The sequence below is a fragment of the Barbatula barbatula genome (assembly GCF_947034865.1).
Source record: "Barbatula barbatula genome assembly, chromosome: 13".
Classification (NCBI taxonomy): domain Eukaryota; kingdom Metazoa; phylum Chordata; class Actinopteri; order Cypriniformes; family Nemacheilidae; genus Barbatula; species Barbatula barbatula.
Genome location: NC_136776.1, coordinates 16,699,636 through 16,714,163, shown reverse-complemented (window position 1 = coordinate 16,714,163; position 14,528 = coordinate 16,699,636). Strand labels below are relative to the sequence as shown.

At 35.9% G+C, this 14,528-nt stretch overlaps 2 protein-coding genes across 3 annotated transcripts in view; both read left to right on the top strand.

Moving 5' to 3' along the window:
• The window catches only part of LOC306902981 (complement factor H-related protein 1-like), a gene marked incomplete at its 5' end in the record, with an annotated part of 51,595 nt that extends 46,458 nt beyond the window's left edge, over window positions 1-5,137 (top strand). Inside the window, one exon of the mRNA XM_079471901.1 lies at window positions 4,778-5,137. The remainder of the gene's footprint in view (window positions 1-4,777) is intronic.
• Window positions 5,138-7,696: 2,559 nt separating this feature from the next.
• Window positions 7,697-11,972, top strand: LOC306902860 (complement factor H-related protein 1-like). Of its 2 annotated transcripts, none has more exons than XM_079471736.1 (8): window positions 7,697-7,784; window positions 7,970-8,060; window positions 8,563-8,721; window positions 8,892-9,074; window positions 11,008-11,187; window positions 11,271-11,459; window positions 11,635-11,676; window positions 11,789-11,971. In XM_079471736.1, exons 1-7 carry the CDS (start codon window positions 7,746-7,748, stop codon window positions 11,667-11,669), a joined length of 876 nt encoding a protein of 291 aa, XP_079327862.1. In that variant the 5' UTR covers window positions 7,697-7,745; the 3' UTR covers window positions 11,670-11,676; window positions 11,789-11,971. The 2 variants fall into 2 exon arrangements, with proteins under 2 accessions (XP_079327862.1, XP_079327863.1); XM_079471737.1 differs by having other exon boundaries at window positions 7,700-7,784; window positions 7,883-8,060; window positions 11,789-11,972.
• The last annotated feature ends 2,556 nt before the right edge of the window (window positions 11,973-14,528 follow it).

Sequence of the window (14,528 nt, the reverse complement as noted above, 5' to 3'; positions counted from 1 at the left end):
TTGCCGAGCAAAAGCTCAATGACTGTGGAGGCCTCGTGTTGAGAAACTCTCTGAGACTTTTGAATCAGATAAATGAATTCTATAATCTGACAAAAGTTTAAATATATACACCAATATCATGCAATCCTTCATTTGAACATTCTCAGATTGATGGAGCTTTTTTCTGGATGGAGGAAAAAAGGTTTATGCCGTATCAGAGATCTATCTATAGAGCCACTATGGTTCCCAATCTTTTCAGTTCAAGTACCACCTTTAATAAAACAGTTATTCCAAGTACCAATGACCGCCATAGAAAAAAATCACATGAATAAACATTAAAATGAATAGTAGATCTGTGAATCTGTATCTTTACACCTAAATTCTAATGTGTTATCAACAATACAAACACTTTCTCATTTTCTCACACTGTCTTCAAACTAACTACATTTTCCATGTTTTTTCACAAAAACTCAGTCGAATCTTCGCAGAGGTGTTATGCAATGGGGATCATGCCATTTTGGTTATATGTTCAGTGGCCTAGAAGACGGGCACACACTACACCGCCAAAAATATAATTTACGGTGTAAAGAAATGGGATATTTTTAGAGTTTGCTACCGGAACCCCTGACGCATATGAGCGTGAGGTCCGGCTATGACCCAGCGCAGGATCGCATCTCTCCGTGTCTTCTGTGCTGGGAGACCGATAAAGAGAAACAGCTTGTTCCACACGTGATTCGTGAATGTGTACACCGTTTTACAAACTTTTGTCACTCTCTGAATGTTTGGGCATTTTAATGTGAATTAACACGTTGTCTGTAAATTCACGTTCTAAGACTGAACTTTATGCAGCATGATACAAAAAATTATAATAAAGTAATATATCCAAAATCACTGCATATAGCAAGCAATATGACATTTTCAGAACTTGTCATTCTTGTCAGGAGGACGGAGAAAGAGTGTGCAGGGAAAAAAGGAGAAAGGGCCTTTATGACTGTTTAAATGTTAAGATGCTTTATTGCATTCCTCCTTTACATGCGGTAAAAATAAAGTAACTTTATCGTTAGTTCATTGGTAATGAAGGTGATGTATTCCCGTATGTAAAAAAATATTCTTATTATCAAGTAGTTTTAAGGTTTTGTGGTCTAGTATTGTATGGCACAGCATTGTTACGTGACATTCAAGGAATATGTCCATTCATTTGACTATTTGTGGCTTGTGTTTTGAATATTTTCCTCTGCATTTCAGACATTTTACCTATACACATTTATTATTTTTATTATAAAGGTATATTCTGTTCTGAACAAATTCTGTAAAGTCATGTGTTTTGGTGCGTCAATGTTTTTTTGTGCTTAGTTTCAGGGTTATATTTTCTGTTTGATATATTGTAAAGGTTAATAAGAGGAAATAAATAACACAAGTTTATTTGATTTAGAATCTGGTTGTTTCTTGTTGTCTCTATTTCACCCTGAAACTGAAGAGAAACAAACAAAAGAAAAGAAAGTATTTAGCAAAGATACAGGTATCCTACAAAGGTTTTTCAAGGTTAAGGTTGCATGACTTTTGAATTATTCACTTCTGTGTATACAGTTCAACTTCCATGTCAATGTAGACGGGATTTAGCTCTTCTTCAGCTTCTGTTCTCTGGCATTTTTTAGCAGGTTTTACTTTACAATAAAGACTTATTTTAAAAAACACTGTGTATTTGGATTTGTTTAGATTGTGCAATGTTTGTCAGCACACAACCCTGAGCAGAAAATCATTAAACTTTTTACCAGTCAACTGTCAATCTTTGCTAGGAGACTACATTACTTCATTCCATTAAAACAGGTAAACTGCTATAAAGATTTTCTACATTTACACAATATATTACAGTCATCATGTTTTATACTATATTTACTGACTACTGTATTTACACATTTGGATAAAGGTTAATATTTAAATTCATATTGAAATAAACTAATATTAAACATTCTTTAATATTTGTATAGCTTATATTTGATAATAAATTGTACTTTCGGTCATGTTAGCGCCAACATTGTTTATTCTCCATTTATCCACCTATAGACTTTCTTGCAACAAACACCAACAGCTCACATGTTAAAACACATTTAATGTCTAATTTATGCAGGAACTGTTGGCACAGTTTATTTGTACTATTTTATTTTACTATCATTATTTAAAAAACATAATTCCTCGTGTTTTATACATTCTTCAAACATGTAAATCTGTGTAAAAAGTATTAATCCAAGGACTGCTTATGATGTTCTGCTTACAGCTTAACATGAAATCCTGCAAGATATTTCTCTTTATTCTTCTTTTGACATGGAAGGAAATCACAACAAACACTGAAGGTAGGGCTGTTTGTGTTCTGTGCCAAAATCATACCAAACTGTGGCCTCGGAGTAAACTGAGTATTGAAAATGCCTGTTTTTCTCCAAAGGAGACCTTTTATATTCTTGTACATACTTATATCATTTCTTGTAGAAGTCACCTGTCATGAGCAAGATCTCAATAAAGTTCACATTTTAATGGGACATCCAGGAGTCAATCCACCTTATAAATCTGGACATGTCTTGGTTTTCAAATGTACTGATGATAACATGAAGATGAACGGCCAACGAGCAATTGCATGCCAGTCAGATGGAAACTGGGATAATCCATATCCACAATGTGAAGGAAAAGGTTTATTGAACTTTCAAATGCTTAACACTATGTTTTTATGTGACCTTTTCTGATTTGTAGTTTTGTTTCCAGTCAAATGTAGCCACGTCTTAATACAATACAATAAACAAAATGTTCCTATTGTACAAAACTTGGTTTCACTGGGTTCAAGCACTCTGGGTTTTATCTTGTTTTTTCCACGTTTATTGGCAGTTTTTTGTTCAAAGCCTCTTCTGACTGTAAACAAATCCAAACTTATTGATGAAACCCAATATTCACATGGAGACACAGTACGCTATGAGTGTGAGGATGGCTATGAATCTATGGGAGAGACCATCGCCAAATGTGACGTGCACACTTGGATTTACCCAGAATGCATTAGTGAGTCAAGTTCTATAAATCCTGTAATTTGAATATAATATATGCACATTACATGTAGATACATGTCTACATATACATGCCATATTATCCAGTATATGCAGGCATTGTTATTTGTTTAATACAGGAACATTTTATTTCAGAAAAAGCTCAGTGTGCCAAACCGACAGTGAACTTGCGGTTTGTAACTCTGTTAGATGAGAAAAATCTATACAACAACTTTGATAATTTGACATACAGGTGCAATAAACCATATGACAAAATACCAGGAGGAACTTTGATGTGTAAAAATGAAAAATGGATTGGAACGATTGACTGCACAAGTGAGTCACATTTACAAAAGATTTATAACAATAAGTCGGAAATCTCATTAACATTTCAATTAAAAGCAAAATATTAAAATGAAGCTATTAAAAAGGTAAGTTCATCAGTATTTTATTGATGAACTGTAGAAAACTGTTCAAACCAGACATACATGCGTTTGTGATTTGTTCAGGCAGCATTTGTCCTCCACCACCTTTAATTGAAGATGGAGATTATAAAATTGAGAGTGAGATTGAGGAAATCATCACAAAGGTATCATACTCTTGCCAATCTTACTATGTGCCTGACAAACCACAGAGATTTCACATGTGTCGGGATGGGAAATGGGAGACGCCTCCAAAATGTCTGAGTAAGTCATCTATTACCAAAGTAGTCGAATTCCATTACACTCCTAAACACATACAGTACTTCTGGACAGATTACACGAGCCATGCAAAATAATAATGCAAATGAACAAACAAGTAAAGATGATATGAAAGTATACACGTCCATCTTATAGACATCTAGCAAACACTCACAAAAGTGTTTGTTTGTTTGTTCATTTAAGTTTTTAACAGAAATCGCTCACAGCACCTTTCATCCGTTCTATTTTGTCTCTCGCAGAGCCTTGCGAATTTACACCTGAGATTTATAAGGAGTACAATATAGAACTTCAGCAAGATAAATATGTAAGACACAGAGAAAGCTTTACACGTGATTGTAAGTATGGATGGATGGTTGGAGGTTCGAGAAGAAAATACACAGTTAAGGTGTCGTGCTCTGATGGGAAGATGACAATTGATAATAAATGTGAGTACATGTTAGTCTCTTTATATTTATCACAGTGTTGGTTTAGTCACGGTGCACAGCTGAATGTGTTATAAATGTTATGTTATCTTATGCATGTCCTGTAAGAGGAAGGTTTGAAAAAGCGACAGATCATTCAGAGACCATTAAACTCTTCTCCTCACATGAGTTTCCATCAGGAGAAGAAGCAGTTAATAGTTTACTCATGTGATCACATGTCATTTTATTATACTGTATATAGCCACAATCTTTTTTCTTTTCTTTAGGTGACCAAACATATTCAACAAAATAAACTGAAGCACACTGAGGTAATGCATGAAAGTTCACAATGAATCTGAGAGAACGTTGTTGAATATTGTTCTTTTATTTTATGCCCAGAAAATCTGAAATCAGTAAAAAGAAAATATGACAGGTTTATCAAAGATTTGATTTCTTTGATCACATTTTATATAGAATACTTAATTTCATCCAAAGTATAATCGGAGATGATAGGTTCTCAAGTCAAACCCCATTCTGTTAGTCTCGACACAACAAGACAACATTTTTATTTAAAGGCAATAATTGCTCAATAAAAACAAAGTGAATATCTAATTCTAATGTTCAGTGAGTTATAAGATGTATTCACAGTTTCATAATGTTATGTGTTAAGGCCTGCAGATTTCTGATGTAACCAAACCATGAAGATGGACAGACACAGCGACAAGAGCACTCAAATGCATTTATAACCACTGTTGCTTTAGTGAACAAGCTTATCTTATAGTTTTATGATTTGTATAATCTTTCTTAAATTCACAGTTAATTATTCTTTAAGAAATACATTCTTTATCATTCAGCTACTTTCCTCTCTTTTATGTACACACATGAGCTTTAGAGCTAAAAAGACTAATTTTCATCGCTGCCTTACAATCGATTTAACTCTGAAAGTGACCCAGATATGATCAGATACTGTATGAGAGAAACATCAAGATCTTTGAGCAAAACATGATATTAAATACAGTGTTGTAAGCTATGATGGTGTGTGATGGAGTTTTTGTCAAGCACAAAGGAGAACGTAATACTGTCTGACACATTTCAGCTGATTCAGCCTTTAGTCCGTGTATACGGTGTATACACCAGACGGGACCGCTGTAGCTAGAAGCTCTCTCTATACTGTACGCATCAAAGCAACCGTTTTAGATCATGGTTTAAAGCAGGGGTCCCCAAACTACGGCCCGCGGGCCAGCCACAGGTTTTGACCGGCCTTCTGAACAACGCCTTATAGTGTGTTCAAACCAAACGCGAATGAAGCGTTAAGCGCAAGTGATTTTCATGTTAAGTCAATGCAAAGACGCGGCAAGAATTTTCGCCAAAGTTCAGATTTTCAACTCACACGAATCACGCAAACGCTCAATTCGTGCGAGTTGATAATTCTGGACTTTGGCGAAAATTCACACCGCGTTAACCAATCAGGAGCTTGCTCTAGTAGGGCCGTGAGTGAGCGGCAGAAGCCCCTTCCATTCGCGTCTGTAATGAAGCGGATTTCAGTAAACTCAAAATGTTCAAGCGTCCAACTACACGCGAATAGCGCCATTTACCCCGTTTAGTGTGAACAATCTGAGACATTTTTTTTTTCAAATATACAGTTTCGCTTATATCATGTCTATATTTGATAATAAATATTGGCTTTCAGACTCAAATTTCGCTAAGTTCCTAACATAGCGTAATTGTTTGTTAAATTCACATACCACCGGAATGGTATGCTCAACATAACGTACCATTGCGATAGAACAGCTGACGCGCGAACCAGCAGAAAATTTTAAAGAGACGACAACAAGGCCAAGCGCTTGGGAAAGAGAAAGGTTAATTCATATGCATAAGTAAATGTTTTGAATTTGAGTAGCACTCGATATGAAAATAATTCATTATGATAGTAATAACATTGCTCTGTAAATAGGCTATATCTCTTGAAAAGTAATCATTTATGGTGCATAACAAAATAAACTATTCTACCATTAGGAGGCATAATAAATACATTTTAAATCATAATTAAATCTCCACAATAATTCAAGTAGTACCTCCGGCACATGTCATTTTCTGTTACAAACCAACCCGGCCCCCCATTAAGGACAGGGAGAATTATGTGGCCCCTGCAGAAAAAAGTTTGGGGACCACTGGTTGAAAGGTTAATACATGAAAAAAAGCGTAATTGTATAATGTAAAGCTAGAAGAAGGTGGTCAACATATTTTTAAAGTATTATTCTGAAAAGGTAATGCCATCTGGGAAAACCCATCACATTGTGAAATTGTACATATTACAAGTTTTGATTACATATTAAAAAGGTTTCAGCCCCCTTCCAAATCCAAGTTTTTACAGCTTGAATATCAATTAACCATGCAACCATATAATAAGATTGATTCATAGATGAAGTATACGATCAATCATAAATTAAAAATGTATTTCTTAGTTATATTTTACCAAGGAGATGACACTCGGTGGCTTTGTGTCGAACTCAAATCCAGTAAACGTTACAGGGTTTGTGACCAGCGAATGTGTGCAAATGTGCTTTTTGTCCGTCAGAATTTCGAGCGCCGACATCACCGTTTTAATCTAGAGGTTATATGGGTGCTGTGTTCCTGTTGTAAAATACATTTGGCCAAAACTAATTTATAAAAGATGAAATGCTATTGTGTGCACAGGCTATTAAGTGCAGGCGAGCCCTCTCTCCATTCCCAAACGTCCCAGACCTCAAATACACATAAATGACCATTTTAGACTTTCTTCGTGTTTCTTGCGTGAAGGAAATGCTGCAAAATCGTATATATACACTGTGAGAGTTGATTTGACCATTTTTAACACTGGTGATTTTGCTGTGAACGGACGTGTTGTTGATGTTTGGGTCAAACACTTGCTCTTATCCCAAGCACACTCCACCGGGCTGCTCGCGTGCGGAGTAGAAAGTCGGTGCGTTCCAAACGGGATACATTGCACTCTGAAGGGGGAGAACTAATGTGAGATGAGAGAACTGCTCGGTCGGCTTCTGTTTCTGAAGTTGGATACCTTTTATGGTTTGTCTCTTGAATCTGCATGAATGGGGATGACTGTGACGATGCACAAGCAGCCTTATTAAAATCGAAGGAAGTATTACAGCTTTTGCGCGGTGTCAGTACTTTTCTCTAGTAATTGTACTTATTTCTCTACACATCCCAATTTTGAGGTACAACGGGGAGATAGAAAACTTGAAAACTGACCTGAACTGTATATCTGGACAAGTGCAGAGACGCAATAAAAAGAAAACTGCAAGCAGAAACAGTAATGTTCATACATACAATACACGCCATAGAAACCATGGGCCAAAGCAGTCCGCTCGTCATTTGTTGTATGTGCCCTTGACGGTAATCTTCATTCTACGTTCACACATCGTCACCTACTGGAATTTGCCGGTAATGTTATTACTTCTATTACTGGAAGTACCGATTTACCCCAAAGTAAAGTACAGTGATCTGTTAACTGCAATTTTCTTGCAATTTACCAGTAAAGACTGTACGTGTGAAAGGGACTATAAATAGACACATCACAAAAAGAGAGAGTATTGAGCATGTGGTAACTAAAGGATGTCTGATGTAGGTGGAAGGACAATATGGGGAGGGACAACGCTGGTAAGAAAGTTCAGTATGAGGTAATAGTTTTTATTCCTGTATAAGAGGAGCATTGTGCTGCATGTATTGTCTCCATGTTTAGCAACAACTTAACACCCATGTGATTTAATTCCATTAGACACACGTTTGCTTTTCTCTGAAGATACTGCTCGTCGAATATTTGCCCGACTGAACATTCTTCAATCAGTTTCTTGTTTAACCACAGGACAGATCACAGCGCTGGAGGATGGAAATATATCCAATAATCGTCAGTTTGATTTTAGGTTTAAATACACTTGGATCCTCAAATGCTGCAGGTAATAAAATGTTTCATTAAATGGGACGATTATAATATATTCATGAGAAATGAGACGAATATGTAAGAATATAAACCGGTGTGTCTTTCAAACAGTTATGAAATTTAGAAAGAGCTGTATGGATTTGTTTAATTTACATCTATTGTTTAACTAAATGCATTTATTTATGCATTTTTTGCTGCCATATAAAAAAAGAGACGGACAAAATTAAACCAGTAGAGGAAACCAGAAATCTGGACATAAAACAACATTTTTGCGAAACGTTCATTCAGTTTTTATTTGTACTGTTGTACACATTTTGGCACAAAATGTATTGGGCTCTACATTGTATAGCCAATACAACAACACTGTTTTAGAAAGCGATTTCTGAATGGATACCTCTATACAACAAGGCTGAATTTGTTAACATGAGTAAATGCGTTTGCTAACATGAACTAACAATAAACAATGTCGCTTTTCAATTCCAATTTATGGTACCAAAATGTGTATGTTGGGTTTACAGAGGAGGACAAATGTGGTGTTTTGCCAATTGTTCTACATGGACATCTAAAAGTAACAATCGCTGAACAATCTGCAGAAATCGTATGTGATCCAGGATACAAATCATTAAAAAAATCTATTAAATGCGACAAAGGAACATGGGAACCAATAACCTGTTATGGTGAGCCTGTTACCTATAAAACTACAGTAATAAAAGTATTAACAATGTATAGATATATATAGTATAGCTTTATGTTTGGCAAAATGCAAATGTACCACATTTGGAAGTCATGTCGGATAAATAACATTTAAATGTAAAGCAAATAAAGGTGTGATTTTTCCCTTTTCTAGTGGATGAGGAGGGTTGTGACAGTCCTACAAGAGTTGAAAACGCGGTCATCATCTCTAAACCTCAAGAACGGTATTCATCTGGATCCCATGTGACCTACAAATGTCACATAAAATTCAGAATAAACGGGAATGACAAAGTTTTTTGCCGCAATTCAGCTTGGGACAAAGCACCCACATGTGAAGGTGAGCTGGCATTTATGACCTCTTCAGGTAGTAAGCAATGCCAATCTGGAACAAAGAAATCGGACAAGAATATTTACCGAATGCGCATGTGTCGAAGTGCTCTGGTGAACACGCACCATAGACTGAAAACACACAGGAGAATATGTTGAATAAACTTGTTAGTTTGTTTCGTTTTTCACACAAAAAGTATTCTCGTCACTTAAAAAAATACAATTGAGCCACTATGAGCGGATGGACTTGAAAAATCACAAGATCATGTGGTTGAGTAAAAAATTACAACATTTTTATTTTGAGGTGAAGTTTTCTTTTAAGGTTCCTCGACATCACCACCGCCAAGCCTCCGAAAACGCTTTCGAACTTTATAAAAAATGTGTTCCCTGGAAAGTTATCATCTGTGAATGAATCCGCATCTACGTTTTAAGAGATTTGTGTCCATGTTGCATTATTTGTGAGCTTTATATGCGCGATGACGTGTAACGTCCCCGCCAAAGTAAGTAGACACCTTTACAAACTTGTTAGTAACCACCATTTTAAAGACACAATCAGGCTTTAAAAAAACAGTGTGTTTTATGTCATGGAATAAAACGTTAAATAGTTTTTTTAACCACAGACCTTATTTCATGCGATTTACCCAATATAGTTACTCAATAAACAAAGCTAAAACAACAGAACTACGGGACGTGTGAAGGGACAATCTGGGTGTACTATTCTAAACCGCATTTCGATGCTTTACCTTTCATGGATTTATGGCCCTGTGATATGCATTACCTTTTTATTCTGAATAAATATATTGAAGAACTTGACATTCAAACGATGTTATGTAAGATCTAAAGTAATTCAATGATTTTAAAGATTTATAACAGAAGTGTGCCCTATTTGCCCTGCACATCAGCTGCAATTGTTCTCTTCCTTCGATAAGATAAAATGTCCACAGACAACTCAAAATCAGTGAAACAAATTCATCGATGCATGAATTACTTATAAACAATTTATAGGTTTACATTAGGCTTCCATTCAATTAAACTTCATAATATCTAACATATAACAATTTTTAAACGTGCATGTTCCTATAGCACGGATACTCGCACAACACTGCAGTTTCGTTCGACTTCTTGAAATGCTGGAGACTGATCGGCAAATGTCTAAACTTCTGCTCTGCTCATGAAAGCAAACATAACTTGCGTCTTTCAAACAGCTTTGTAGTTCGGTTCGTACTTTGTCAAGACACTAACATACCGCCATTTGAACTCCTCTGTCAACCTTGACAGCTGTATGTATGGACTTCATAGGATTCATATGCGAGAAAGACTGCTCACACGGATATGATGAGCGAAACACAGCGCATCATTACTAACGCGTTGCAGTTTGCTTCAATCTGATCAACGGATACTTTGCTGCATGGTTTGTCTTTAAAACGTTTTACTTGTGATTATAGCAAGGCAACAAGTTCTGTATCATGCGCCACAGAGAGCCGTAACTTCCATAAAAGCATGACGCTCGCTCTTCTAAAGTCCTCGCACTCTGGGTATCTTGAAACTGGCCTGCGGGTGCGAGAGGTTCCCATAGATGCGTTGTTTGACGTTGATTAGTTTTGGGACACTTGCGCATAGCACTGCATGATTCATACGTATGTACAATGTTTTTAACAATCAAATGATGGTGAAGGGTAAGACACCTGCAGAGTCACGTGGTTTTTAAAACAGCCACGTGGTTCCCGACCACAGACCTAACCCAACCACCACAACCACCTCTTAACCCCCCATCACCCAATCGTGGGTCTCCAAGATTTCGGTTTGAAACTTGTGTCACTGTTTAGTTTATCATATGTATAATCTGCAAACAAAACATCCTAACGGCAAATTAAACAAGTTGCATTTACCATGAACTGTAGTAAACTGCTTAATCTTTGTCTTTGATACTGTGATTTCATTAGGTAGCAGCATTTGTCCTCCACCACCTTTAATAAAAGATGGAGATTATTTTATTGAGGATAAGAAAGATGAGGTCATCACAAAGGTATCATACTCTTGCCAATCTTACTATGTGCTGAAAGAACCGAAAAAACATTACAGCTGTAGGGATGGGATATGGGACACCCCTCCAGAATGTCTGAGTAAGTCATCTAATACCATATTATTGTCAATCCTGTTATGAAGTTTATTCTGATGTCTTTAAATCAGTTTGTCTCTCTCATAGATCCTTGCAAACTAACACCTGAGATTTATATGGAGTACAACCTTCAACCTGTCCAAGATAACTACACAAGGCACAGTGATGAAGAGATTAAACTTTATTGTAAAAAGGGATGGAATGCTGGAGGTTTCCAGAGATCAGATTATGTGAAGGGGACATGCTCTGATGGGAAGATAACTATTAAAAAGAAATGTGAGTACGTGTTAGTCTGTTTTCACTTCACACATTAATGACAGTGCTGTAGTCACACTGGACATCTGAATGTGTTTCATCAAAGATCAATTCTGCATTTTATTTAAGTGATGTTTTACCATAATAAATGTACCCACAGTACCCACAATAATAGTGTTTTTATCATTTTCTTAAGGTGAAACAAAAAATATTGGGATAAACTTGGGTTAACACTGAGGTAATGCAACAATGCAAATTTACAATGAATTTAAGAGAAATGTAGAAGTGAAACATTTCTACCAACCAACCTGTAATGATGTATTTTCTGTTTCATTATATTTTGTATTTAGACCTGAAGATTTCTGATGCACCAAAGCATGAAGATGGACAGACACATGAGACAGAGACACAGAGACAAGAACACATGAATGCATTTATGTTGCTGAAATCTATATGCTCACCATAAAGTTTCATGGTTTCAAATAATCTTTATAAAATTCTCACTTTGGAATAAAGATTCACATTCAATCTGTTGCAGTGAGTTTGGTTTATCATTCAGTAACATTCTCCTTTTTTATTAACACACAAATACTAACTATATTGAAAACTTTAATAATACTATCATTATTTTATTATAATGTTTATTTGCCTGTACGTTTCTTTAGACAACATGATTCTGTTACTTGCCGAGCAAAAGCCCAATGACTGTGGAGGCCTTGTGTTGAGAAACTCTCTGAGACGTTTGAATCAGATAAATGAATTCTATAATCTGACAAAAGTTTTATTATATATGTATTACCAATATATACTGAATATATTACCAATATCATGCAATCCTTCATTTCAAACTTCACAGATTGATGGAGCTTTTTCTGGATGGAGGAAAAAAGGTTTATGCCGTATCAGAGATCTATAGAGCCACTATGGTTCCCAATCTTTTCAGTTCAAGTACCACCTTTAATAAAACAGTTATTCCAAGTACCAATGATCGCCATAGAAAAAATCACATGAATAAACATTAAAATGAATAGTAGATCTGTGAATCTGTATCTTTACACCTAAATTCTAATGTGTTATCAACAATACAAACACTTTCTCATTTGCCTGCTGTCTTCAAACTAACTACATTTTCCATGTGTTTTCACAAAAACTCAGTCGAATCTTCGCAGAGGTGTTATGCAATGGGGATCATGCCATTTTGGTTATATGTTCAGTGGCCTAGAAGATGGGCACACACTACACCGCCAAAAATATAATTTACGGTGTAAAGAAATGGGATATTTTTAGAGTTTGCTACCGGAACCCCTGACGCATATGAGCGTGAGGTCCGGCTATGACCCAGCGCAGGATCGCATCTCTCCGTGTCTTCTGTGCTGGGAGACCGATAAAGAGAAACAGCTTGTTCCACACGTGATTCGTGAATGTGTACACCGTTTTACAAACTTTTGTCACTCTCTGAATGTTTGGGCATTTTAATGTGAATTAACACGTTGTCTGTAAATTCACGTTCTAAGACTGAACTTTATGCTGCATGATACAAAAAATTATAATAAAGTCATATATCCAAAATCACTGCATATAGCAAGCAATATGACATTTTCAGAACTTGTCATTCTTGTCAGGAGGACGGAGAAAGAGTGTGAAGGGAAAAAAGGAGAAAGGGCCTTTATGACTGTTTAAATGTTAAGATGCTTTATTGCGTTCCTCCTTTACATGCGGAAAATAAAGTAACTTTATCGGTAGTTCATTGGTAATGAAGGGGATGTATTCCCGTATGTAAAAAAATATTCTTATTATCAAGTAGTTTTAAGGTTTTGTGGTCTAGTATTGTATGGCACAGCATTGTTACGTGACATTCAAGGAATATGTCCATTCATTTGACTATTTGTGGCTTGTGTTTTGAATATTTTTCTCTGCATTTCAGACATTTTACCTATACACATGTATTATTTTTATTATAAAGGTATATTCTGTTCTGAACAAATTCTGTAAATTCATGTTTTTTGGTGCATCAATGTTTTTTTGTGCTTAGTTTCAGGGTTATATTTTCAGTTTGATATATTGTAAAGGTTAATAAGAGGAAATAAATAACACAAGTTTATTTGATTTAGAATCTGGTTGTTTCTTGTTGTCTCTATTTCACCCTGAAACTGAAGAGAAACAAACACAAAAGAAAGTATTTAGCAAAGATACAGGCATGGGCGTAGCTAGCCCCTTTTTAGGAGTTCTTCAGCACCCCTAAAACTTGCAGTAAGAAATGTTGTTATTCTAAAATAAAATCGTCTTTTACAAGGATAAATAATGTGCAAAACACACTCCGTAGTTTTTTGTTTAAAATGTATGTGTTAAGGATGAAAATGAAACATCCCCGCTTAGCAAATGGTGTCATCCTCTTCTCTTCTTCTACTTCTCCTCTGTACCTGCACCACTCAGCGCGACCGTCATCCAGTGCAAAACACACGCGGAGTGAGAATCCTTTGTTTAGTGTTGTGAATCAACTAAGTTGCTCCAAAGCTGTCTCACACTTCTTTCCTTTTACATAGAGTTGTTCCGATTGCGAAACCATATTGGTGAGTACTGGAGTCAGTATCCTGAATCACCTTGGTACACCTATAACAAGTGTTTATTTTCGGACTATTTTAGGTGTGGAGTAGCACAGGACATGGGTGACTCGTCCATAGTCATAAACGGAGAGAAGTTGCGCCGGTTAATATGTTCTTCCGCAAGACGCATTCAGTTCTGTTCAGATTATTCACTTCTTTAGATTAGATTCAACTTTAATGTCATTACACATATACAAGTACAGTGTAACGAAATGTAGTTTAGGTCTAACCAGAAGTGCAGTTAGCAAGTGCAGGATATAAAGTTAGAATAAATACAGAATACAATATTGAGAAAATATTATACAGTGGGCATGGATTATAAAAATATATTTAAGTGTGAATGTGTATACAGTTCAACTTCCATGTCAATGTAGACGGGATTTAGCTCTTCTTCAGCTTCTGTTCTCTGGCATTTTTTAGCAGGTTTTACTTTACAATAAAGACTTATTTTAAAAAACACTGTGTATTTGGATTTGTTTAGATTGTG

What these genes read in the sequence shown, in the direction of transcription:
- LOC306902860 (XM_079471736.1), top strand. Translation starts at nt 7,746, where the DNA reads ATGGGGAGGGACAACGCTGGTAAGAAAGTTCAGTATGAG. An exon ending in GGAACCAATAACCTGTTATG is followed by an intron (nt 8,722 to 8,891) that starts GTGAGCCTGTTA and finishes TCCCTTTTCTAG; the next exon opens with TGGATGAGGAGGGTTGTGAC. An exon ending in CACCCCTCCAGAATGTCTGA is followed by an intron (nt 11,188 to 11,270) that starts GTAAGTCATCTA and finishes TCTCTCTCATAG; the next exon opens with ATCCTTGCAAACTAACACCT.